General features: G+C 45.3%; 1 protein-coding gene across 4 annotated transcripts in view; it reads left to right on the top strand.

Annotated features, from left to right (window-relative positions):
* Positions 1 to 20,967, top strand: part of LOC140394288 (SEC14-like protein 5) — a 36,800-nt gene extending 15,833 nt beyond the window's left edge. For 3 of the 4 annotated variants that reach the window (XM_072481379.1, XM_072481380.1, XM_072481381.1), the window contains exons 5-17: positions 106 to 234; positions 3,999 to 4,239; positions 5,077 to 5,189; positions 7,063 to 7,092; positions 8,169 to 8,358; positions 9,726 to 9,814; positions 13,663 to 13,733; positions 14,374 to 14,545; positions 15,369 to 15,503; positions 15,885 to 16,022; positions 16,580 to 16,828; positions 17,953 to 18,128; positions 18,962 to 20,967. In XM_072481379.1, coding sequence (XP_072337480.1) covers positions 106 to 234; positions 3,999 to 4,239; positions 5,077 to 5,189; positions 7,063 to 7,092; positions 8,169 to 8,358; positions 9,726 to 9,814; positions 13,663 to 13,733; positions 14,374 to 14,545; positions 15,369 to 15,503; positions 15,885 to 16,022; positions 16,580 to 16,828; positions 17,953 to 18,128; positions 18,962 to 19,067 — 1,839 coding nt within the window. In that variant the 3' untranslated portion in view covers positions 19,068 to 20,967. The remainder of the gene's footprint in view (positions 1 to 105; positions 235 to 3,998; positions 4,240 to 5,076; positions 5,190 to 7,062; positions 7,093 to 8,168; positions 8,359 to 9,725; positions 9,815 to 13,662; positions 13,734 to 14,373; positions 14,546 to 15,368; positions 15,504 to 15,884; positions 16,023 to 16,579; positions 16,829 to 17,952; positions 18,129 to 18,961) is intronic. The other variant, XM_072481382.1, reaches the window with a different exon arrangement.
* Positions 20,968 to 25,522: the final 4,555 nt, after the last annotated feature.

The raw sequence follows: 25,522 nt of genomic DNA, 5'->3' as shown, positions 1-25,522 counted from the left end.
CTGAAGCCTGCAGTATTTGTGTCAATGTGCAGCTGGTGGTGGCGCTCAGTGGAGAATTTGTGTGAATGTCACTTTTAATGCACCAATGCCAATTTCCCTCGCCAGGTTCACCCTGACAATGAGGAGTGGACCTGCTTTGAACAGTCTGCATCGCTGGACATCAAGTCTTTCTTTGGGTTTGAAAACACAGTGGAAAAGATTGCGATGAGACAATACACTGCCAACATCAAAAAGGTGAGAGAGTCTCCTGTTTTCTCCTCTATCTTCTGTGACTGTGGTGGGGGGAGATGAGAGCTAACAGGACAGACAGTGCAGGGAATTGACTCTGGTCATTCAGCCCTGGGATCTAGGTTCAAATTCAGCCCAATTTCTTCTGATTTAAATCTCTTTTCTGTGGTGGCTGTAAGGGTCCTTATGAAATGGGTTTGATGCTTTCTTAGTTTAGTGTCCAACGCGTTGACTTGTTCTGTCAACTGACAGCACGGCTCTCTTCGAGGCACTCAAAATTATCAATGTTTCCTTTTTTAAAAGTTTAAATTTTTTTTTCGAGTACTCAATTTCTTTTTTCCAATTGAGGGGTAATTTAGCGTGGCCAATCCACCTACGCTGCACATCTTTGGGTTGTGGGGATGACACCCACGTAGGCATGGGGAGAATGCAAACTCCACTCGGACAGTGACCCGGAGCTGGGATTGAATCCGGGTCCTCAGTGCATTATCAGATCCCTCTGAGTTGCTAACTATAGCCGTGCCAATAAATCGCCAGATTATCTCCTACCCATAGTCAATCAGCCAGGATTTAACTGGCCAAGTTCCAGCCCGGTGCTTTGTAATCACAAAAACCTAAGAATATATTTATGCAAGGCAGCGACTCTCTGGCATTACATTTTATTATTCATTCGCTTGCGTGATCCTGGATTGCAAGTTATTCAGCTACAGGGTCAGTGCAGCTGAACTCTACCTTGCCCTGCCTTGACCTCCGGTGCTCAAGATGCTTTTCTGCAGCTTGAACAGGAGCAGGGATCCTGGTTCCTTTCCCTGACCTCAGTCAATGAAGTTAGCCCGCAACAGACGGGTACCCTCAGTCAATGAAGATTGAATCCGGTTGTATCAGCCTGAACCACTGCTTCTGGGCCCAGACTGAGAATTTAACCTGCCTTAGCCTGTGTGGCTCAGGGCTTCACTGGGTGGTGAGTTCAGCTACTAAAAGCCTGAGGAGTGTGAAATTGTAATCATTTTAATAAATGTCCCATTAATGGGTAATTTAATATTAATGAAGAGCTTGCATTATATAACATCTTAATACATCATCAGAGCTTTCCAATGCACCTTACCTTTTTGAAATGTCAACATATATTTTTTCCTTAAGCCTACACTACGGGTGTTTGTCTACATTAAAGACACAATTGTTCGGAAAACAAAGGAAGTTTTAAGGGATTTATACTTGTATTGATAAACATTAGAAATAAGGTATAGTTTTAAGTGGGATTAATTTGATGTTTCTGTGCCTGGAAAGGTAAAACCTATGGTTAGATTCATGCTGGACAAAGGTGTTTGTATGTATGAGGGTTAGTTAAGTTCCAACTGTTTTTCTACTGTGCTAAGAGAGGGCCACGGCATAAAGAATAAATAGGTCAGCAGAGATATGTGGCCATTGCTCAGCAACTGGGGCCTTGTAAGGGAGAGAAGCTTTTAAGTTTTAGTTTAGTTAATTTGATTGCAGTTGGAGATAGGTAGTGAGAGAGAAGGGAGCTCTCACAGCTCTCCTAGAAGCAGATGATTTTAGAGGGAACATCGCTTTCAGCCTTTCCAGAAGAAAAGCCATACTATGGAGTAATTGTTAAGAAAACAGATGCTGGGAAGTTCAAAGTCCAGCTAGTTAAGAAAATTAGAGAAATTAAGAAAAAAATCCAAGAAGTCTGAAGTTAAGAGAACAGAGGAAACTGGAAACGAAATGACAATCGCTTATTGTCACAAGTAGGCTTCAAATGAAGTTACTGTGAAAAGCCCCTAGTCGCCACATTCCGGCGCCTGTTCGGGGAGGCTGTTACGGGAATCGAACCATGCTGCTGGCCTGCCTTGGTCTGCTTTCAAAGCCAGCGATTTAGCCCTGTGCTAAACAGCCCCTGATACTGTTCAGTAAAGTCACAGAGAGTTGAAAAGCAATTGGATCACGAGAGGCCAGAAAGATATCTGCAGAAGTGCTAAGGTTTGTGAGAAATTACTACAGTTTGGGAGACATTATTTGAAATTGGTGGCTGGATCTCGGGTTTTTGTGTAAAAGTCTTGTAAGGCAAATGAACCCTGAAGGAAAACGTGCATAATCTAAAAGAAGATTTGGAAGAGTGACTTTTGAAAGCAGAATTTGAAATCACTTGTGTGGAAGCTGGAGTTCAGTGAGTCAAGGTGACTCATGGTATAAGAATCATCTGGGGGGATTTTGAGCCGAAATCCACAGACATTCACTTGGGTTCAGAGAGGATTGTGTCTTACCACAGTCATCTAAAGGGACTTTTTGTGTTAATGAGACCATTGTAGCTTAAGACGTACTTGCAAACCATGTTAATCTTCAAACCTGTGGGGCAGCACGGTGGCGCAGTGGTAGCACTGCAGTCTCACGGCGCCGAGGTCCCAGGTTCGATCCTGTCGAGTTTACACATTCTCCCCGTGTTTGCGTGGGTTTCGCCCCACAACCCAAAGATGTGCAGGGTAGGTGGATTGAACACGCTAAATTGCCCCTTAATTGGAAAAAATGAATTGGGTACTCTAAATTAAAAAAAAAAAAATCTTCAAACCTGTGCGTACTTGTAAGCTAAGGGGGGAAGTAAAGGAGTATTGTATTATAATCCAATTTTTCCATGTTTAATAAATGTTTTTTTCTTGTTGTTAAAACTAATTAGGGGTCCTGTGACTCTGTGCCTCCACATTGTATTTTTAAAAAAGTAAATGTTACAGTCTTTTGAGCCAGGGTTCTATTCTGGGATCTTTCCGTCCAGTTATAACATCAACTGGGTAACACAATATCAATAAAACTCGTTATATCACAGCCAAACGTAGCAGCCAGGTTGGTGCACAGCAAGATCCCAAATGAATTGCTGATCAGTGAATCTATTTTAGTGTCTTGCTGGGGAGAACTTCCCTATTCTACTTTGAAACTGTGACTGTGGATCTTTTCTAACCACGAGAGGCCAATATGGGACATTTGTTTAACGTCTCACTTGAAACACAGAAACTCCAACAGTGCCTCTATCACCTCAATACTGGAGTGGAGCATCAGCCTAGATTAGAGATTTATTATTTTTTAAAAATACATTTACAGTACACAATTCATTTTTTCCAATTAAGCAGCAACTTAGCGTGGCCAATCCACCTAGCCTGCACATCTTTGGGTTGTGAGGGCGAAACCCACGCAAACACGGGGAGAATGTGCAAACTCCACACGGACAGTAACCCAGAGCTGGGATCGAACCTGGGATCTCGGCGCCGTGTGGCAACAGGGCTAACCCACTGCGCCACCGTGCTGCCCCAGATTAGAGATTTAAATTCTAGAGTGGGACTTGAACTCTTTACCTTCTCACTCAGAGTGCTACCCACTGAATCAATATGACAGATTAACGATTCGTTGGCAGCACATTGGCGCAGTGGTTAGCACTGCTGTCTCACAGCGCCGAGGTCCCAGGTTCGATCCTGGCTCTGGGTCACTGTCTGTGCGGAGTTTGCACATTCTCCCGTGTTTGCGTGGGTCTTGCCCCCACAACCCAAAGATGTGCAGGGTAGGTGAATTGGCCACGCTAAATTGCCCCTTAATTGGAAAAAATGAATTGGGTAGTGTAAAAAAATTTTTTTTTAAATTAGCGATTCATAAATTAGTGATAAACTGGTCAGAAAATACTTTCTCTTGGACTGTTGCTAAGTGGCCCAAAGTGCTTCAGTGCTGCTGGTCTAAGTCTTTATGAAATGGAAGGCATTATGTTTGTAACCAATTCCTTTATGTTTCAGGGGAAAGAAGTTATTGAACATTATCTGAATGAGCTGACTGCACAGGGTATCCGACACATTCCGCGCTGGACCCCTCGTGTGACTGTTGCCACAGCGGAGATGGTGCCTGAGTCCAGTCGGCCAGCATTAGCACCAGTGCTGGATCTCAGGATAGAGCCATCGGAGGATCTGGCACATAGCAGTACCAAAGAACCATTAACACACCTGTGTGGGCAGGAAACACCGCCCACAACACCAGATGGTAAGTTTCTGCATACATCAGGTCTGACTCTTTCTCCTTCCTGGCTGTTTTTTTTAAATGTATACAACAGAGTTAAATGAATTTAATGCTTTTGGGGAACAACAGGGCTGATTGCTAGCATCGCAGAATAGTGGGGAAAATTTAGTCTTTCCAGTTTTGAAAAAATGTCAGTTGGTAGGTGATCCAATCGAGGTATATAAATGTGTTGATGGTATGGCAAAGAGTGGATCATTCACCACTGCCTTCATGGAGGGGATTAATGCTGGGATATCCATCCTGATGGCAGTGCTGAACACGAGCAATATGTCCTTGTGTTTGAGTATGCTGACCTTCCTTAAAGACATCAGTCAACTAGAAAGTCAGCTTGATCTGAATCTGGCATATGTATCCTAATGAAGCAACAACTTCATAGACCGATACAACACAAAAGGAGGCCATTCTGCCCATCATGTCCATGCCACCTCTTTGAAAGAGTTATCCAATTATTCCCACTCCCTGTTCGTTCCTAAGCTTTAAAAACTTTCTTCATTTACCAAGATTGCTCCAAGGTGCTTTACCATGGGATCGGCAGAGGGAGCAGAAAGTAGGAGAGGCGTCAGGTGAAATGACCAGTGATTAGGTCAAGTAGGTAAACTGACCAAAAAGGCCCAGTTAGTTCCAAGCCTCATCTCTCAGCTGTCCCCTCAGCTTTCTACTTTGGGCTACTTGTTGCCATGCAAAAGGAATTGAGAGATGAGACACCAGTGCTTTATTGTGCATAGATCTCAATGAGTGGCATTGGCTATTGAGTCCTTCAATAACAACAGTCAACATTGGGTTTATTCATATGTTTTTCAGCTGATAAGCTTGATGCTGATTACATCGAGCGGTACCTGGGGCAACTGACCCCCATGCAAGAGAGCTGCCTGATCCAGCTTCGACAGTGGCTCCAAGAAACACACAAGGGCAAGGTACGTGATGGGCAGGACAAGGGTGAAATGACCTGTGTTCAACACAAATCAATCCAATAAAACAAGTCAGAGATTAGTTGAAGAGTGAGTAAAGCTGATTCCTTCTAGAATTGAGATTTTGACCTGGGGGAGAGTGATGCTGCATTTCAAAGGTGACCTCACCAATGAGTTAAATATTCTGCGTAGATGGAGAGTAAGATTCCTGAATATAATCCTCAGTGATGATTATCCTCAATGAGAATTGTATTCTGTTCCTTAGACATTCAAGTGAGTTATCACTCTCATCACTCACACATTTCCTTTCACATCTTTGGCAGCAGAGACCCAAGTATTGTCTAGATGTGGTTGTGGATCTACTTATCGGCAATATTTATTTATAGTAAAGATCCACCCTATTCCATAATCCTTCCTCTGAATTTGTCCAGTTCTCTTTGAATGCATTGACTCTTAAACTCATCACTTGAGCACAGAGCTTGGTGTCATCAGTAAATGTTATTGTTCTATTGCCCATACAATTTGCAAGAAGTGCAAAAGGCAGGAGATGCTGAACAGATTCCCACCAGTAATTGCCTTTTGGCAGAATCGTGCCTATTTGTCAGAACCATTTTTTTTCTTCAGCAGGCTTAGTCTAGGATCGCCAGTCTCTCTACTGTGTGATTCCAATGGATACACTATTCATTTGATCATTTATCTCATTCTCTTTGCGGGATCTTACTGTGCTCATTGACTGCTACGATTCCTTCACTAGAACAGTGATTACATATCAAAAATATTTTGTTGGCGTGAAGCAGCCATAGCCGCACTATTTAATTTTTACCTTCTAGCATCTCAGGTGCACAGATAGAATGGGTTTGGGGTATCTCATACACAGATAGAGTTTGGACATAGGCAGGATTCTCCGGCTGCGTCCACCGGCGACTGGAGAATCCCGCCCGAGGTCAATGGACTTCTCCAGCACGTGGCGTTCTTGCAGCGGGCAGGGCGGAAGAATCCAGCCCATAGTGTAGTGTTGAAATTGGCTCTGGACATTTTACAGGCAAATAGGATATTCTGTATATCTAACATGGATCGAATGGAGCTGGAAACACTTGGATATCTCATGCATTGACAGAATGGGTCCTGAATCTTGGTTGACTGGGAGGTATATTCCAATTGTGTATCCCTGATCCTCCTTAGAGGTAGAACCAAGATCTTGGAATGGCAGGATAAATGTATCAGTCACAGGGCAGCACGGTGGTGCAGTAGATTAGCCCTGCTGCCTCACGGCGCTGAGGTCCCAGGTTTGATCCCGGCTCTGGGTCACTGTCCGTGTGGAGTTTGCACATTCTCCCTGTGTTTACGTGGGCTTCGCCCTTACAACCCAAAGATGTGCAGGGTAGGTGGATTGGCCACACTAAATAGCCCCTTAATTGGAAAAAATTAATTAAGTACTCTAAATTTTTTTAAAAATGTATTAGTCACTGTGCAGGTAACAGAGAGGGCTTTGTGGAGCCTGGTTTAGGGAGGTTTAACCACCTCGACGCCCATCCTGGAGTTAACACATTCTCTGGGTTTTGAGATTGATAGAAGCAAAAAAAAACTCCTGACAAATGGTTGGGGATCCTTATCAGGTACATGAATATTTGGAGTAATCACATTCCCTCCAACTAATGATTCCTGAGTCGTTGCAAACTTTCTAGATGTTTTACCTGCTTCAGCGGGAATGAGATCCTGCTGCCAGAAGGCGCTTGATCTGAGTACATGAATGGATTGTGTGTCTCTGGATTGCTTTATTAAAGACTGAGCAACGCCATGTGTGAAGTCATTGTGGAATGCTGTCTTGTATCTCAATCAAGTGCTGCACCTCAAGTCATTTTTTTTGTGCTCTCTATAGTCTGAGGCAGGTGATTGGAAAGCAGAAAAGGTAATATTTTCCTGTGTGTGCATTTGCTGCATGTCAACGCGAGTCAGAGTTTAGCATCGCCTAGTAGGGCTAGTGTGTAATACCAGGAAGGTGGATTCAAATATAATTGTCGCTGTGTCCTCCAGTCGTCAACAGCTTTCTGACACGCTGCCTTCAACTTGTAATCAGGGCAGACATATTTCTTAAGTTTAATTCTCTTAATGAGTTTGTCTTATTGCCTTACTAAATTAAAGTTAATGATCTGGATAGACATCTTTACCGTTGATCCTCAGGATCTGACAGTCTCCCATTCATCTTTGTGTCTCATTTTGTTGGTCATCAGGAGGACATAGACCATTTATTTGAACCTCTTCCCAAAGATGGCCACACCATCACGTTGAAAACACATATTTACTCAGGAAAATTTGCACAAACAGAGCACACAACCCTTACACACACACACACCCTGAAAATCGGATGCATACACCCATTAATTCTAACATGTACATTACAGTCACACATGTGTGATAATGTGAATGATCTGCATGTGTTTGCAGTGGCATTTGAGTAATTGTCCCCTTAAACATGATTGGAATTCCAGAGGGAAGGACAAACAGCTTATGAACTAATCCAAATCAGAAGGGATTGAGATCTGTCTACTCCATAGCCTTGCCACTGAATTGAAACAAACAATATTTTGCAGAAGGACAGGTTGGAGTTCAAGTGTGAAGTACTTTCAAAGCACAGTCTCCAATGATTTGTTAATAACAACCCTCTGGGTCAGATTTTCTATGTGAAGAGCTCTAGGTTTCAATGGAAGGATGACTTGATTGGACCAAATGGATTTCCTCATCTGTAATGATGGAAGGATAATACCAGTATACACACTGAGTGCTGGTGTACATGCAGATCACCTGTTCAGTGAATACTGGTGTAAATGCATTGTTCCCCTTCACCTGAGATTACAGATAGAAATGGAGTAGGTGCTAGTGTGCGTCAGAGTATTGGTGTGAATAGAGTTAGTGTGTGAGCCCCAGCTACTGAGTAAATGTTGTGAAGGCAGTGATAGCAGAGCTTGCCACTGTTGTGTTTTTCAGATTCCCAAAGATGAACACATTTTGCGTTTCCTGCGGGCTCGAGATTTCAATATTGACAAGGCGCGAGAGATCTTGTGCCTGTCACTTACCTGGCGCAAACAATACCAGGTGGACTATATTCTCGAGATGTGGAGACCCCCACAGGTGCTGGTCAACTATTACACAGGAGGCTGGCATTATCATGACAGAGGTAATTCTTCAGGTTCATTACTTTAACTGGGAGTCAGCCTCTCAATCAGTGGGAGTGCTCCTGGGCTCAATTCTCACATTGAAATCCTGGGTATGACACCACTCCCATGGTGACTAATGGGATGTGGGAGGATTCAGATAATTAATAATAATAATCTTTATTAGTGTCACAAGTAGGCTTACATTAACACTGCAATGAAGTTACTGTGAAAATCCCCTAATCGCCATACTCTGCGCCTGTTCGGGTACACTGAGGGGGAATTCAGTGAAAATCACCTAACCGTACGTGTTTCAAGACTTGTGGGAGGAAACCGGAATACCTGGAGGAACCCCACGCAGACACAGGGAGAACGTGCAGAGTCCGCACAGTGACCCAAGCCAGGAATCGCTGTGAAGCAACAGTGCTAACCACTGTGCTACCCGGCCGCCCATCTATCATGGATTCAGGATGTTAGCTGTTCCTTTACTCGCAGATTGTGGTTATTCTGTCAATTGAACAAGCATTTGTTTTTAGTTCCTAAACATAGGATTTTCACAGTAACTTAATTGCAGTGTTAATGTAAGCCTACTTGTGATAATAAAATTATTATTAAAATGGGGCTTTTGCTGCCTTCCTGTCAAACGGCAGGGTTTGATGACACGCACAAGTGTCCTGATGCCTTCCTGACGATCCACACCACCAGAGTCAGCCCCCAGTGAAGGTCTGTGCGCAAGTGGTGTGGCTGTTCAGTGTTATGTTTGACTGGTTCTTTGTGCTGTGGGTTTCATTGAAAGGTGCAGCTTTCATTAATGGAAGTGTAAGAAGGACATGATTGGGCAGTATGATCTGTCAAGCATGTCCCATTGCAATATGGTTCGGTCTGTACATCCGCATCACAGCGCCAATCGTACAGACTCCTTCAGGTGGCAGAAAAGGAAAAGGGGCAGCACGGTGGCGCAGTGGGTTAACCCTGCTGCCTCATGGTGCCGAGGTCCCAGGTTCGATCCCGGCTCTGGGTCACTGTTCTTGTGGAGTTTGCACATTCTCCCCGTGTTTGCGTGGGTTTCACCCCCACAACCCAAAGATGTGCAGGCTAGGTGGATTGGCCACGCTAAATTGCCCCTTGGGAAAAATGAATTGGGTACTCTAAATTTATAAAAGAAAAAGGGAAAACCCTTTGACCAATGGAGGAAAGAAATTTTGGGCAGTTCCTCCTCAATCGAGCTAAGGGAGACCACACAAGATGGCGCCAAGCAGATACTTGGCAGCTGAAACACTCTCTGGGATAACACAGAAGGCTAACTGGTGACCCGTCAGTTTGGGAGATCTTGTGCTGGGGCTGAAGCTTTGAATGCAAATCTTGATTTCCTTCTTCTTCCTTGACCAAGATGGCCGCCCGCTGTACATCCTGCGGCTGGGACAGATGGACACGAAGGGGCTGCTGAAAGCTGTGGGGGAGGAGGCCATTCTACGACATGTGAGTCAGTCAGTGATGCTCTGCCTCGAGTGCTCAATATATCTTGGCTAATGTTGTTCAGTAAAACATAGGATCACGAGGAGACCATTCAACCCCTCAAGTCTGTTCTGCCAGTCAATTAGACTGTGACTATTCTTAATCTTAACTCCATTTAGCTTTAATACCGTTGCCTCATAAAAATAAAAAAAATCAATCTCCATTTTAAAATTTTAAAATTAACCCCCCAAATATTCAACAGCTTTTTTAAGGGAGTGGTTTCCAGGTTTCCATTACTCTTTGTGTGAAGAACTGCTTCTGAACACAGCCCCTTGGCTCCAAGCTTAAAGTTATACTCCCTGGTTTCCCACCAGAGGAAATAGCTATTTGCTCAATTAAATATTTTGCTCATTTTAAATACTTCAAGTAGATCATCTCTTAATCATCTATACTCATGGGAATACACGCATAGTCTATACAATCTGTCCCCAGAAACTAAGCCTATGCATCTCATTCTCATTCTGGTTAATCTACCCTGCATCTCCTCACAAGACTGACATAAAATCACTGACTAGACACAGATTTTTCTTTGAACTGGATGAATGTTTATGATGGGATTGAAACTCACATGATCGCGATCATTCATCTGATAATGTAACCACTTCATCAACAGACCCCACTTATTGCAAAGCTTTTTTTTCCTGTTGAATCAAGGGCGCTAAGTGTCATTTTGGACAGGTTTCGTGGGGTGTTTCTTGCTGGGTGTTGGGCACGATCCAGATCAGTATTCACCCACACTCCTGGCAGAATTTAACGCTGTTCACGCTGGCGGGATACTCCGGTCCCACTGACAGCGTACGGGTTTCCCGGAGACGAGGGGTGAAGTCAATGGGAAATCCATTGACGATGGTGGCACCAGAAAATCCCACTGACGGGTCACCTCCTCCGCCGAAAAACACGTGGCGGGTTGGTCGGTAAATTTTGCCCGTAAGAATTTCTTTGGAGCTAGGAGTTTTCCCACTGAATATTCCCACACTTGGAATTTGTTTCTGCACAGTGGGGAACGAAGGATGCTGGCAAGACCAGCTCCTCCGTGATCGGGGTGGCAATTTTGAAGGGTGTCCAGACCTCAAAGTTAGGTTTAGGGACCCCCCCCCCCCCCCCCCCCCCCCCCCACCAAGCAGATAAGGGTAAATAAAAACAACACTCCCCACATCACTAAATGCCCACGTGACCCCCCACGCCTCCCCCCAACACAACCCAGGCATGAGGATGACCCAGCCTCACATGGATCCATCATCATCAGCATCAGGGCATTGTCCACCCCCTCAAGTGGGTATACCCCGCTAAGGACCCCCATCTTTGAGGCCCCCCATCTTTCATGCCCCCCTTCACATCTCCATTCTTCAGATCCCCTCCTTCACCTTCCCTTTCATGGGCATGGTCCCCTTCAGACCCCCCCCTCGACAGTGCCCCATTGGTACCAAGGCATTGCCCATTGACACCATGGCAGTGCCAACCTGGCACCCGGGCACTGCTCCTTAGCATCCTGGCAGTGCCAACCTGACACTCAGGCAGTGCCAGGTTGGCCCTGCTCCAATGGCCTCACTGCCTCCCCCCCCCGGTGTGGCCATCATGCCTGGTTTCTAGGGACGCACGGTGACGCAGTGGGTTAGCCCTGCTGCCTCATGGCGCCGAGGTCCCAGGTTCGATCCCAGCTCTGGGTCACTGTCCGTGTGGAGTTTGCACATTCTCCCTGTGGTTGCGTGGGTCTCGCCCCCACAACCCAAAGATGTGCAGGGTAGGTGGATTGGCCACGCTAAATTGCCCCTTAATTGGACAAAATGAATTGGGTACTCTAAATTTTTTTTTAAATGCCTGGTTTCCGTTTTTGGAGACCAGCACTAATTTGTGTCAGTATCAGACCTTGCTGGTGGGGCCGGTGTAAACCAGGAGCCTGGGGACTGCGGCCTCGGACGGACTGTGCATATTTAAATGCATTTAATAGCTGATTTAAATATGCTAATCTGGTCATGCCCAGTGAGGGCATGATCAAGATTGCGTTGGGTGTAGCAGGTTGGGTGTATCGCGTGCAGCTTGGCGCCTGGCGCGAACCCCTTTTTTGGTCTCTCCTGCTATGCACCCAAACTAACAGGATCAGCGGCGGGCGCAACACGGTGGGAAAATCCTGCCCAAATGTTCAGCTCCTCTCTGTCCTTCTGGGTTTCTGTTCAGAATTCAAAATTAGCGTGAAGAATCTCTGAATGTGTCCAATGTAACTATTCCAACACTCTCCTGGCTAGTGTCCCATCTCTCATTCTTCCATAAACCCTTTCCAAAACTCTGTTGCCCCTTTCCTAACTTGCACCAAGTCCATTCCCCTATCACCTCTGACCTACATTGGCTTTTGGTCAAGTGATTCAAATTTTTTTTTAAATGTCCCATCCCCTCCCTGTCTCTGTAAAGTCCTCCTGCCCCACAACTCTCCAATTCTGACCTCCTGAGCATCCTCTGATTTGAGTTGTTCCACTATTGGTGGCTGCATCTTCAGCTGCCAAAGCCCTAAGCTCTGGAATTCCTTCCCTAAACCTCTGTGACCCTCAACTTTCCTGTTTTTAAAATGTTCCTTAAAACCTACCTTTGCCACCTGTCCTAATACATCCTTATGCTCGGTGTCAAACTTTGTTCGATATTTGCACGGAGCTGTTCTAGTACATTGAGGCACGATAGAAATACATTTGGTTGTTGTTAATTGGTGAGGAGGAGAGTGATTGAAGTAGTCTTTCTGGTCATTGTGTTAATGGAGGTTAGGTGTGGCTTTGACTTCTCTAACACCCTTGGCCAGAGCAGCCTGTACTTGTAAAATGTGATTTTGTTGTCATCAGGCAGGTCGGAAGGATGTTACAAGTTACAGAGGGACATAGATAAGCTGCAGCGCTGGGCTGAGAGGTGGCAAATGGAGTTTAATGCAGAAAAGTATGAGGTGATTCATTTTGGAAGGAATAACAGGAAGACAGAGTACTGGGCTAATGGTAAGATTCTTGGTAGTGTGGATGAGCAGAGAGATCTCGGTGTCCATGTACATAGATCCCTGAAAGTTGCCACACAGTTGAGAGGGTTGTTAAGAAGGCGTACGGTGTGTTAGCTTTTATTGGTAGAGGGATTGAGTTTCGGAGCCATGAGGTCATGTTGCAGCTGTACAAAACTCTGGTGCGGCCGCATTTGGAGTATTGCGTGTAGTTCTGGTTGCCGCATTATACGAAGGATGTGGAAGCATTGGAAAAGGTGCAGAGGAGATTTACCAGAATGTTGCCTGGAATGGAGGGAAGATCTTATGAGGAAAGGCTGAGGGACTTGAGGCTGTTTTCGTTAGAGAGAAGAAGGTTAAGAGGTGACTTAATTGAGGCATACAAGATGATCAGAGGATTGGATAGGGTGGACAGTGAGAGCCTTTTTCCTCGGCTGGTGATGTCTAGCATGAGGGGACATAGCTTTAAATTGAGGGGAGATAGATATAGGACAGATGTCGGTTCTTTACTCAGAGAGTAGTAAGGGCGTGGAATGCCCTGCCTGCAACAGTAGTGGAGTCGCCAACACTAAGGGCATTCAAATGGTCATTGGATAGACATATGGACGATAAAGGAATAGTGTAGATGGGCTTTAGAGTGGTTTCACAGGTCGGCGCAACATCGAGGGCCGAAGGGCCTGTACTGCGCTGTTATGTTCTATGTTCTAAATGGGTCAGACTCACAAATCTGTAGCTATGGACCATAGGCTCACCCACAGGTGGGCAATGCCCAGGGTTTGGTATTGAAATCTCAGCACTCGCACTGTGCAGTTGGCATCACTAAAAGCTCTTCCTTTCTCTCCAGGTTCTGTCAATCAATGAAGATGGGCAGAAGAGATGTGAAGAGAACACCAAAATCTTTGGCCGCCCAATCACGTTAGTGAAGTATTGTACATCAGCAATGCCTCCTCTTTCTCTGTCCCCATGGCCCTACCACCACATTGTTCCTGGTGTTGCCTCTTGCTGGGATACAGTTCCACGAGCATTCTCACTGTCGCTTATTCACTCATACTCAGTCGCGTTACCTTGCTTCCCTCTTCAGAATGATCTGTGTAGAGTTATCTGGCTATGAAATGAAGATTTGAGTCAGTTAGACTAGAGGTCGGGTGGGGTGGGTGCTCGTTAGGTGGAAATGTAGGAGAGTCCATGCAGCTCCATGGCGGCTGATTGTGGTGACGATTCATCAAAGCTGGGGAGACAGTTGGGAGGTTTCTTTAAGTTGGGTGGGGGCTAGGACAGGAGGGACAGGGGTGGAATAGGTTGGAATAGTGGATACAGGGGCATTGACTGGGACAGTAAAGGTACAAGAGTGATAGGCTGGAGCAGTAGGGCAGACGCAGGAGAGGCTGGCGAAGTGGGGAAAAGGTCTGGGTGAAAGATCAGAGCCATGCGGATCTGTACACAACAACAGCTAGAATGGATGAACCCTCGATCTGTCAGCTTCCTAATTGTCGATATTCAGTTGCCTTTAGACAATGGGTCTGTGAGTAACTCTAGTTTCCGATTCCATGGACAGATCGTGGACCTGCCTGGTTGACCTGGAAGGGTTGAACATGAGGCACCTGTGGCGGCCAGGAGTGAAAGCATTGTTGAGGATCATTGAAGTGGTGGAAGCAAACTATCCAGAGACGCTAGGCCGACTGCTGATTCTCAGGGCACCCAGAGTGTTTCCTGTCCTCTGGACACTGGTGAGTCAAAAACTGATGCTGCTCTTTCCCAATCCTCACTTTTACTCCCCGTGACCCCCACCCTGTACATCCAACAAGTGCCCATTCCTGAGAGCCCAGGTGGTGACAACTGGGCAGTGGAAGTGTTGCAGACAAGCCCGTCCTCACTCAATATCCAAACACCCAATCACCAGCAGCCATCATTGGGCAGTAGCAGGACCATCAGCTGATTTTTCCTCCTCTCTCTCTCTAGACCAGGATTGTTATCTGAGTTCAGCTAATCCTACAAGGCCAGGGATCAATCCTGAAACTTTCTGTGTGTACGGTTTGAGCTGCTTCCATATAGGTTTAAATACTGTGTCACTGCCACAGCATCTGATATGTGGTAACAATAACAAAGTGATTCTGTTTTGCAAGACTAGTAATCCAGAGAATGTGAGATCATATCCCACCATGCCAGTTTGATAACATTGTATTCAATTTTTCCAATCTACCAAGGAAAAGATGCCCCTACCAAAAGCGGCCATGGAGTTTTTTAGATTGTGGTAAAAGCCCAACTCACTCACAATGTTCATTTGGGAAATAAATCTGCTGTCCTTGGTTTAGGCCGACATGTGACTCTTGTCTTATAGCAGTGTGGTTGACACTTATTTGCTCTCTGAAGTATCTGGGTGAATCACTCAATTGCACCAGGCTCAGGATGACTAGGGGGCAGACAATAAATGCTGGACTTGCCAGTGACTTCCGCATCACGAAAATGCTTGGACTCCTCTGAACTCTGTGTCTTTGGATGGTACTGGAGAGAGAGATTGACATGCACCTTTTAATTCTGTGTGTTTTTCAGGTCAATCCATTCATCAATGAAAACACACGTCAGAAATTCCTCATCTACAGTGGCAATAACTACCAGGGCATGGGAGGGCTCATTGACTACATTGACAAAGAGATTGTTCCTGATTTCCTGGGTGGAGACTGCCTGGTAAGACGTGCTGATGTGGAGGGTCAGTCAGAGCAGTGTGAGGGTGGTGCTGAGGTGGGGGGGGGGGGGGGGGGGGGGGATGGATATTGAGGGTGGAGAGGGGCGTGGGTAGTGAATTCAGGGTGTGCAAGGGACTATGTTACAGAATGCTCTCAGTGGCAGTAACATGATGACTGTGGAAATCTTTCAATAGCTGCCACCTTTCAAATAATTCATTTTGTTCTGGTTTGGAGCAGTTGGGTAGAGTCCATGATATGGGAGGGTACACATGAACTGTGGTAGGAGAGTAAATGGCAGGTAGAATGTACATGGACTGTGAGAAGGGTATGCTCTATTGTGATATTTTGTCAATCATGTCTATCCTTATGCTTCCATTTATAGTGTAATATCCCAGAAGGGGGAATGGTTCCTAAGTCCTTGTACCAGACGGAGGAAATGCTGGAAAATGCAGATCAAATCAAACTCTGGACAGAAGCCATTTATCAGTCAGCCACCATCTTCAAAGGAGCGCCACATGAGGTACTGAGTCACCATTAACAGTGCACAGCGGGGTAGCACGGTGGGGCAGTGGTTAGCACCGCTGCCTCATGGCTCCGAGGACCCGGGTTCGATCCCAGCCCCGGGTCACTGTCTGTGTGGAGTTTGCACATTCTCCCTGTGACTGCGTGGGTCTCACCCCCACAACCCAAAGATGTGCAGGGTAGGTGGATTGTTCATGTTAAATTGCCCCTTAATTGGAAAAAAAAAAGAATTGGGTACTTTAAATTTAAAAAAAAAGTGCACAGCTTGTGAATTGGTCTTGCAATTAGCTCCGATGAATGCACAATAACTGTACACAGTTACATTGAATAATCCTTATCCAGTTAGATAAATAGTTACTCTGCACAGTTACACAGTGCATAATATTTACACTCCAGAATGATTAGGGACTCTACCCTTGTGAAGTACATGTCACAAGGTTTTCACCTACTTTCCCCAGGTTGGTCTGGCACTATTCACACAAGTTTCTTATCTTTACTCCAGCTATGTTTTCTCCCTCAGCCCTAGCTTTCAATCCTGTTTGTTTTGTTTCACAGAAGGCGATTGAGATCATGGAGGCCTCATCTGTCATCACCTGGGACTTTGACATTTTGAAGGGTGATGTGGTGTTTAACATCTTCCATTCCAAGCAGGCACCTCAGATCAGTCGCAAGGATTCGAACAGCCCACTGGTTCCTCTCCCCACTGGAAATAATGTGCAGCTGATAGACAAAAGCTGGGTGTTGGGTGTGGACTACAGCCCAATGGAAACACCACTCATCTGTCGGGAAGGAGAGAGTGTCCAGGTCCGTTTCTGGGGCAGTACATCAGTCCTTTTGCACTCTAGTAAAATTAGTAACATAACATTTAACAGTATAGACCAAAAGACCCTCCTGAATTCTAACATTCTGTGCTGTACTTGCCCTGGGAGTGCTTGATGGAAAAATTTAGAGGGAGCTTTATTCTGGTTCTAACCTGAGCTGCACCTGCCCTGGGAGTGCTTGATGGGACAGTGTGGAGGGAGCTTTTCTCTATATCTAACCCAAGCTGTATCTGTCCTGGGAGCCTGTGATGTCGACGTTCACAGAAAATGTTCCATTCTCTGTCATTAATCTACAGCAGCTTGATGAACCCAAAGATTGATGGGCTTCATTTATATTTTGCAAGCTACAGATTAAAAATAGTCAACGATTGTAACTGTTCTATAATTGGAACTTGAACTATTTTCCATTCTCCTCATATGTCATCCCAGGATTTAATGAAATGAAAAATTCCATCCATAACTCCAATTACTTTTCTCATTTCTTTAAGTATCGGATGAATTCCCACTTATCATTTATACATGAATATTTAAAGTATTTGGTTTCAGTGACTGGTTCAGACTAAGGAGTTCAGTTTCATTTTAGTCCAAACACTACTTTTGAATAACAGCACACCTCGTATTGATGTAACACTTCTAAAATAGAGAAAAGAATCCCACGGCGTAATCGATAAAAAGGACACCGAACCAAACCCCCCCCCCCCCCCCCACACACACACACAATGCCCTTTTCGTGCTTCCGGCTCTTCTCTAGCCGCAAAACCTTTCTAGATTGGTTGCAGAGTGGTTCCCCATAAGCGATAACCACTTGTCCCTTTTAGAGAGGCTGATGGTATCTGGCATAATGTGGCTAATAACAGACAGACGGACTGCATTGAGAGTGTAAGCCTGAATCATGGGTTCAAGGCTCTGGAGCAGGCCTTGAACCCACAACCTCTTGACTCTGAGGTGAGAGTGATACCCACTAAGCCACAGCTAGCAGGATGGAGGGTGTATTTTAGATCAAGATTTTATTTTATTATTGTTATTATAACCTCCATCAGTTGTCTGATGGCTTCGGCAATCCTGCCTGTTGCAGGATCTCATGATCAAATGCTTTTTTGTCTTCAGGGTTCACACGTGACCCGCTGGCCTGGATTCTACATCTTGCAGTGGAAGATGCACAGTCCCTGGTCGTGCTCCTCAAATCTCCCTCGCGTCGACGATGTACTGGCTTCTTTACAAGTCTCCTCCCACAAGTGCAAAATCATGTTCTACACCGAGGTGTTGGCTTCGGAGGATTTCAGGTGGGTGTCTATCCTTTGCCTGCAGCTGACACGTGTGTGTTTCCGCTTGCAGTCTCTAAGCCCTCACAACTGTCCTGCTTCAGTCAGGGTGACCTGACAGGAAACAGAGAGGAGCAGCAGCAGGACAGAACCATGGTCCTTGAGCTTGTAAAATCGGTCAAGTGGGTGCAGTTCCTGAGTAAAATGAGGGTCATATTTAATGTCTGGAATGGAGGGGTGTGCTCCCCCACTGGTGTCTGCTGTCACGTTACCTTTTAAGGGACAGTGTTTTCAAGGCAGAGAATTATATTGTGATGGTATCTGATCCACAGCCTGAACAGAAGTTCACAACGGCTGCATTATCCCAATTTATAAGCTTAGATTCCTGCTCCTTCTTGCCCTCCAGGACCCACCCCTGCTGGATGCCATGACAGAATGCCTTCTGTGCTGAAATAGTCTGCTTAAGTCTAGACTGGTGCGGCAAGACTAATGAAATTAAATTAATGAAATGAAATGAAAATTGCTTATTGTCACAAGTAGGCTTCAAATGAAGTTACTGTGAAAAGCCCCTAGTCGCCACATTCCGGCGCCTGTTCGGGGAGGCTGTTACGGGAATTGAACCGTGCTGCTGGCCTGCCTTGGTCTGCTTTCAAAGCCAGCGATTTAGCCCTGTGCTAAACAGCCCCATGATGAGGGTATAAAAGGGTATTGATGATTATCAGCCGTGATCTTACGAAGTGGTGGAACGGGCCTGAGAGACTGAATTGCACTCATGACTTGGGTATGTTACTGGGTGTATCCGCGGAAGAGTGGTGATAAGTTGCACAATTAACAGTTGCCCTTTCTCTTTGCAGAGGATCCATGACTAGCCTGGAGTCCTGTCAGAGTGGATTCTCACAGCTCAGTGCTGGCACCACCTCCTCCAGCCAGTCTCAAGGCAGTTCACACATATCCAGATAGGAAGCCCTTGGACTGAGACACATTTGTCACAAGCCACTGAACCAGGAAACTGCAACTGCCTCAGGACCAGGTGCAATGATGACTGCTCCCATGAGCTTGGGTGCTGGTTGAATGCCAGCTCGTCACTCATCTCATATCGGTGCAATAATATCACAGGACATTGTGCAGCATTTTGAGGTTTGCTATCTGCTGTATTATGTAAAGAGGGCATGTTTCACTAGTTGGCCTCTTTAGGCTGTGTATCGAATGCACAGCTATGAACAGTCTTCCAGATAGAAAGGACAATGGGGAGAAGTGGCTTATAGCTCAGTCTTCCCTGGCCCAAATACAGTGTGATCCATGGTATTGGCTCCTCATCGCCCATCAAAACTTCAGAATATCCAATCCTACAACTTAATTTAGTGTTGCCGAGGATGGAAGCCATTCAACAGTCACCCCTGAAAATCACACTGTGTTTGAGTATCTATATATGCACTAAGCCACCACTCCTGTCCTAAAGATATCCCTCCAGTTCATTAACTGCTTTTGCTGCGAGGAATTTTTTTTCTCATTTAGAACTTACTGGCTGATTATTTTTTTCCTCCTGGCCTGCACTTCTGGCCCACTGTCCTTGCTAAATAACCTGTAAACATCCCTATTATTCATTCCTCCCAGCATCTTACAGGCCTAAATCATGCATCTTATTTTCTCCAGTGGGAACCTGTTGAACTCCATAGTCCCATTGTTGTCCAGGTTGCTCTTCCCTGAACCTTCTGCAGCACATCAATGTACTTTTGCAGGTTGAGTCTGTCATCCAGTATTCAAGACATGGCCTTGTGAACAATCTATGCAAAGTTAGGATAATACGTTTCCTAAGTGCCTATGAGACCTTCATCGCAAGGGGAATAGAGTATAAAAGTAGGAAAGTCTTCCATAGTGCATTGGTGAGACTACACCCAGGTACTGTGTATAGATTTGGTCTCCTTACTTAAGGAGCGATATACTTATAATGAAAGGTTCACTGGGCTCATTCCTGGGATGAAGAGAAAATGAGAACAGGTTGAACATGTTGAGCCTGTATTCATTGGAGTTTAGAAGAAAGAAAGGTGACCTTATTGAAACATAAAATTCTGAAGGGGCTTGACAGAGTAGATGCTGAGAGGATGTCTCCCTCATGGGGGAATCTAGAACTCGGGGGCACAGTTCGAAAATCCGGGGTCTCCCACTCAAAAGCGAAGATGAGGAGGAATTTTTCCTCTCAGTGGGTCCTTGGTCTTTGAAATTTTCTTCCTGAAAGAGCAGTAGAGACTGGGGCACTGAATATATTGAAGGCTGAGTTAGATTTCAGATCTATAAGGGAGTCACGGGTTATAGGAGACGGGCAGGAAAATGAAGATGAGGCCACTATCAGATCAGCCATGATTGGCTGAGTGGCCGACTCCAACTCCTATTTCTTATGATCTTATCCCTGTAGGCAGGGAGCTGATGGTGTATCAGCTACTCTCCCTATTCTATAAACTCTGCTCATTCATCAAGCACTGAGTTTCTCAAATCTATACGTGTTAGCCTAGCACATTAAACCACAATTGGCTTTCCTTAGTCCTCTTCCACTTTTATTGGTCCAGCTCTTTCTGAATGGCACCAATGCTTCTAAAACCCAAAGCCCAGGCACACAGTACCCCTCTGCCTCCTGATTAACAATTAGATGGATTTTAAAATCTATAAATCGGTTCTGAAGTTTGAATGCAGATCATGTTAATTTTTTTAACTGAAGACTGCTAAAAGACCAGGGCAAACTGGGGACAGTTCCACTTCGGGGCAAACTGCTGTCAGAGATGGTTACATTTGATTAGGGTCACTTATTACCAGGGACACCACTGGCATTGGGAATTGTGTGTGTGTGTGTGTGTGTGTGTGTGTGTGTGGGTGGGTGGGAGGGGTACAATGGGTGGTGGAGAAAATTTAAAGTACCCAATTATTTTTTTCCAATTCAGCGGCAATTTAGTGTGGCACATCTTTGAGTTGTAGGGGTGAGACCCACGCAGACACGGGAGAACGTGCAAACTCCACACGGACAGTGACCCAGGGCCGGGATCAAACCCGGGTCCTCAGTGCCATAGGCTGCAGTGCTAACTACTGCGCCACCGTGCCGTCCCGAGGAAAAAAATTCCTTTACTTTTGTTAACCCCACCCCAGGCGGCATGGTGGCGCAATGGTTAGCACTGCTGCCTATGGCGCTGAGGACCCACGTTCAATCCCGGCCCTGGGTCACTGTCCGTTTGGAGTTTGCACATTCTCCCTGAGTCTGCGTGGGTTTTACCCCCACAACCCAAAGATGTGCAGATTAGGTGGTTTGGCCACGCTTAAATTGCCCCTTAATTGGAAAAGGTGAATTGGGTACTCTAAATTTATTTTAAAAAGCTTTGTTAACCCCCGATTCTCTGCTGAGAATTTCACAAATTAGGAACATCCTCCTCCTCGTCATTGACCTCATGCTCCAGGGATACAACAACCCAGACCAGTGTTGGCTGCAGTAGCACTTTGAACAACTTCCACCAAGGTTTCAGTGTTATAATCAGAGAGGCCTCACCTTTACTGTGACATATCCAGGATCGAACCGTTCAGCCTCTGGCCCAGGTCCAGCAGAGTAAGGACATCTCTTGTCATTTTCCACTCTGTGGCTGGTCTGATGGCCACAAATTCTTCATTGAGAATTCTCTCAAAAATGTGAAGCAGGACCGGTGTGATAATTTTGGACCTCTTTGATACCTCTTTCCAGCTTATTGATGAATCCCCTCTTTAAGGCTTTTATGGCAGAAACCAGCAATAATTCCTGTCCTATACTTACCAGTGTTAATAAATGCACAATTTCAGCCTACCTTTCGGAGGAGGGATGTCCAACCAGTGGCCCCCGAACCCAGGTTGTATTTGAGCTACTGGAGCATAATTCCCCGGGAATGGGTTTCCTTGAGTGGACTTGAATGTCAAAGGCTTGGATTTGTGAAGGGACTGATTAGTCAGTGGATGAATCCGAGACCAAAACAGCAAGATTTGTTCATTTGCTTCAACTTAAGAACTCTGCAAATTATTGGGAACAGATGTTCAAAGTTGACATGTGACTCCCCAAATTCCAGGGTGCGAGACTACTTGGACATCCCTGTAACTGAGTGATTTCTGTCCCCGTACATGCAAGGTTGGTGTATGCACTGGGACAGGAACCTCTGGCAAACTATATTTTTGATGTGTACATTTTTCTATGTATTTACCGACTGTTAGAATTAACAAATTTAAACCTTAGGATTTATTGTTCCAAGTTTTAAATGTAAAGTTACTGGAGTTTGTTATCAGTTCTATTGAAGCTCTGTACATTTTTAATATAGGTGAATATATGTGTTAAAATCCTCTTTTTTAAGGAATTAGGTTATATGAAACTGTGTTGAATTCCATGCTCACTGTCTCCCATTTATACTCTCTGACAGGGTAGGGGGCTACTTGAGCAGGTAAGAGGCGAGGTATTTTGACTCCCCAAAGCCTCTTCACTGCTGTCAAGCCCCAAGTCAGGAGTCTGATGGAACACACTACCCTTGTTATAAAATAAGGAACAGTATTTGTTTCTATCAGATCCAGCACTGTGAAATACTATAATCTGCTGCTCACTTGGGATCACCCCCTTGTGTGAGGTGACATGTACATGAATAGGACAATCCTGTATTGCTGTCCCTTCCCAACAGGTGTGGTATGTTTGAGGGTGTTCATTATAACCTCATAACCCAATTATCACTTTTGATTCATCTTCAGTCCCTGTTACAGCTCAAGTCACTGCCAAAGATGAAGCTTCCCACTAATCCTTTAAACACTGTTATTGACGGAACTGAATGACACTGTGGGTTAGACACTGACCCTTGCTTCTATGACCAGGATTCAGACAGCCTACAATTTGGGGCTGAAAACTACCAAGTCTGTTGTCTGTAAGGGTTTGTGTGTGAAATTGGGTTATGCCCAGTTCCAAGTGGCTGACAGCACAGTACACAGCAGCACATTATTTGATAAGGGTAGAGGGAACAGTATTCTGTATCTAATACCTGTCCAGGCATTGTTTGATGGGGACAAGGTAGAGAGCTTTCATCTGTATCGAACCAGTGCTGTACTTGCCTTTCGACTGTTTGATGTTTTCTATATGGAAAGGGTTCCTATCACCCTCGAAGCACAACATTTTAAAAAGTCTATGATTTCCCTCAATATTTTCTACTGATTGTGTTTCTAATGCTGTGAAGGCTGCAAATACCAGAGTAGAACCCAAACTACTTCAGTTGGTGGGCAAGTGACAATTGTAGTTTCTATGAGCCTCGCGAGCCCTGACTGTAAGGTAATAGCTCCTGTGACAAAAGACTCCTGTAACCCGTGACACTGGATCCGAGCAGGCTGAGCTCATACTTCCTACTAATTGGAATACGGTCACCTCACCTTGAGAATTAACTGGAAGGGGAAAGGAGATTATTGACTTTCTGATTCCCAACAACTGACAAGCACTGTTACTTCTGTCAAGATGGAAATAAATATTTTTGTTTCTGGAACATTCTGCTCATTGATTGAAATGACAAGGAGAAAGAGAAACCAGCAGAAGAATGGCATCCAGCCGGTGGGACAAGTTACACTTGTCCAAAAACACAAGGAGCAACACAGGGCAAAGAAAACACAGCTGGCAAGCATGCTAACCAGTGATAGTCTTGGGCTGTGCTAATGCCAGTCAGGGTGGGTGAGCGGATTGGCCTCAGTGCCACCAGGTATAAGTCCAATGTTGAGTGTGGAGTAGGTCTGGGCTCAGCCCGGAAGTTCCCCACAGCTGAATAGCACAGAGCCACTCCCGCTGTTGTTATGACACCCCTGGCTAGTACACAATCAATTCCGGCTCCGCGTGCCCCAGAGTCGCAACACAAGTGAATTCCGGCAGATTGGAAAACAGAAAATGTGACGCCACTGTTTTTTTATTTTGTATTCATTTTTTAAAATTTGAGTACTCAATTCATTTTTTCCAATTAAGGGGCAATTTAGCGTGGCCAATCCACCTAGCTTGCACATTTTTGGGCTGTGGGGGAGAAACCCACGCAAACACAGGGAGAATGTGCAAACTCCACACGGACAGTGACCCAGAGCCGGGATCGAACCTGAGACCTCAGCGCCGTGAGGCCGCAGTGCTAACCCACTGCGCCACAGTGCTGCTCTGTGATGCCACTGTTTAAAAAAGGAGGTAGACAAAAGGTGGGTAACTATTGGCCGATTAGCTTAACTTCTGTAGTGGGGACAATGCTTGAATCTATCATCAAGGAAGATATAGCGAGACATCTGGATAGAAATTGTCCCATTGGGCAGAAGCAGCATGGGTTCATGACAGGCAGGTCATGTTTAATTCATTGACTGGAATTCTTTGAGGACATTTCGAGTGCGGTGGACAACGGGGAACCGGTGGATGTGGTGTATCTGGATTTCCAGAAGGCACTCAACAAGGTGCTGCATAAAAGGCTGCTGCATAAGTTAAAGGTGCATGGCGTTACGGGTAATGTGTTAGCATGGGTAGTGGATTGGTTAACTAACAGAAAGCAGAGTGGGGATAAATGGGTGTTTTTCTGGTTGGCGATCAGTGGCTAGCAGTGTGCCTCAGGGATCCGTGTTGGGACCACAATTGTTTACAATTTACATAGATGATTTGGAGTTGGGGACCAATTGTAATGTGTCAAAGTTTGCAGATGACACTAAGGTGAGTGGTAGAGCAAAGTGTGCAGAGGACACTGAAAGTCTCCAAACGGATATAGATAGTTTAAGTGAGTGGGTAAGGATCTGGCAGATGGAGTACAATGTTGGTAAATGTGAGGTCATCCATTTTGGTAGGAATAACAGTAAAATGGGCTATTATTTAACTGGTAAAAAATTGCAGCATGCTGCTGTGCAGAGGGACCTGGGTGTCCTTGTGATTGAATCACAAAAAGTTTGTTTGCAGGTGCAGCAGGTAATTAAGAAGACAAATGGAATGTTGTCCTTCATTGCTAGAGGGATGGAATTTAAAAATAGGGATGTTATGTTGCAGCTTTATAGGGGGCTGGTGAGGCCACACCTGGAGTACTGTGTAGAGTTTTTGTCTCCTTACTTGAGAAAGGATGTCCCACGTTCTCCCCGTGTCTGCATGGGTTTCACCCCCACAACCCAAAGATGTGCAGGTTAGGAGGACTGGCCACGCTAAATTGCCCCTTAATTAGGAAAAAAAAAATATTCAAAGTGTTTGGCCCTTGGCTACCCAATAATTACAGTCACCGGGTTTGTAAATGTAAACACAATTACGGTTTATTTATAACAAGAACGATAATGAAATATGCAAAACAAAAGGGGGAATGAAACCTTAGGGCACGGACATTCCATTATGAGGTATGCAAGACATAAATCACAAAGACATATCCATCCCCATGATACAAGTTACCTTCCCA

Source organism: Scyliorhinus torazame, chromosome 17 (assembly GCF_047496885.1).
Source record: "Scyliorhinus torazame isolate Kashiwa2021f chromosome 17, sScyTor2.1, whole genome shotgun sequence".
In the NCBI taxonomy this organism is placed as follows: domain Eukaryota; kingdom Metazoa; phylum Chordata; class Chondrichthyes; order Carcharhiniformes; family Scyliorhinidae; genus Scyliorhinus; species Scyliorhinus torazame.
This window is presented reverse-complemented; position numbering and strand designations above follow the sequence as displayed.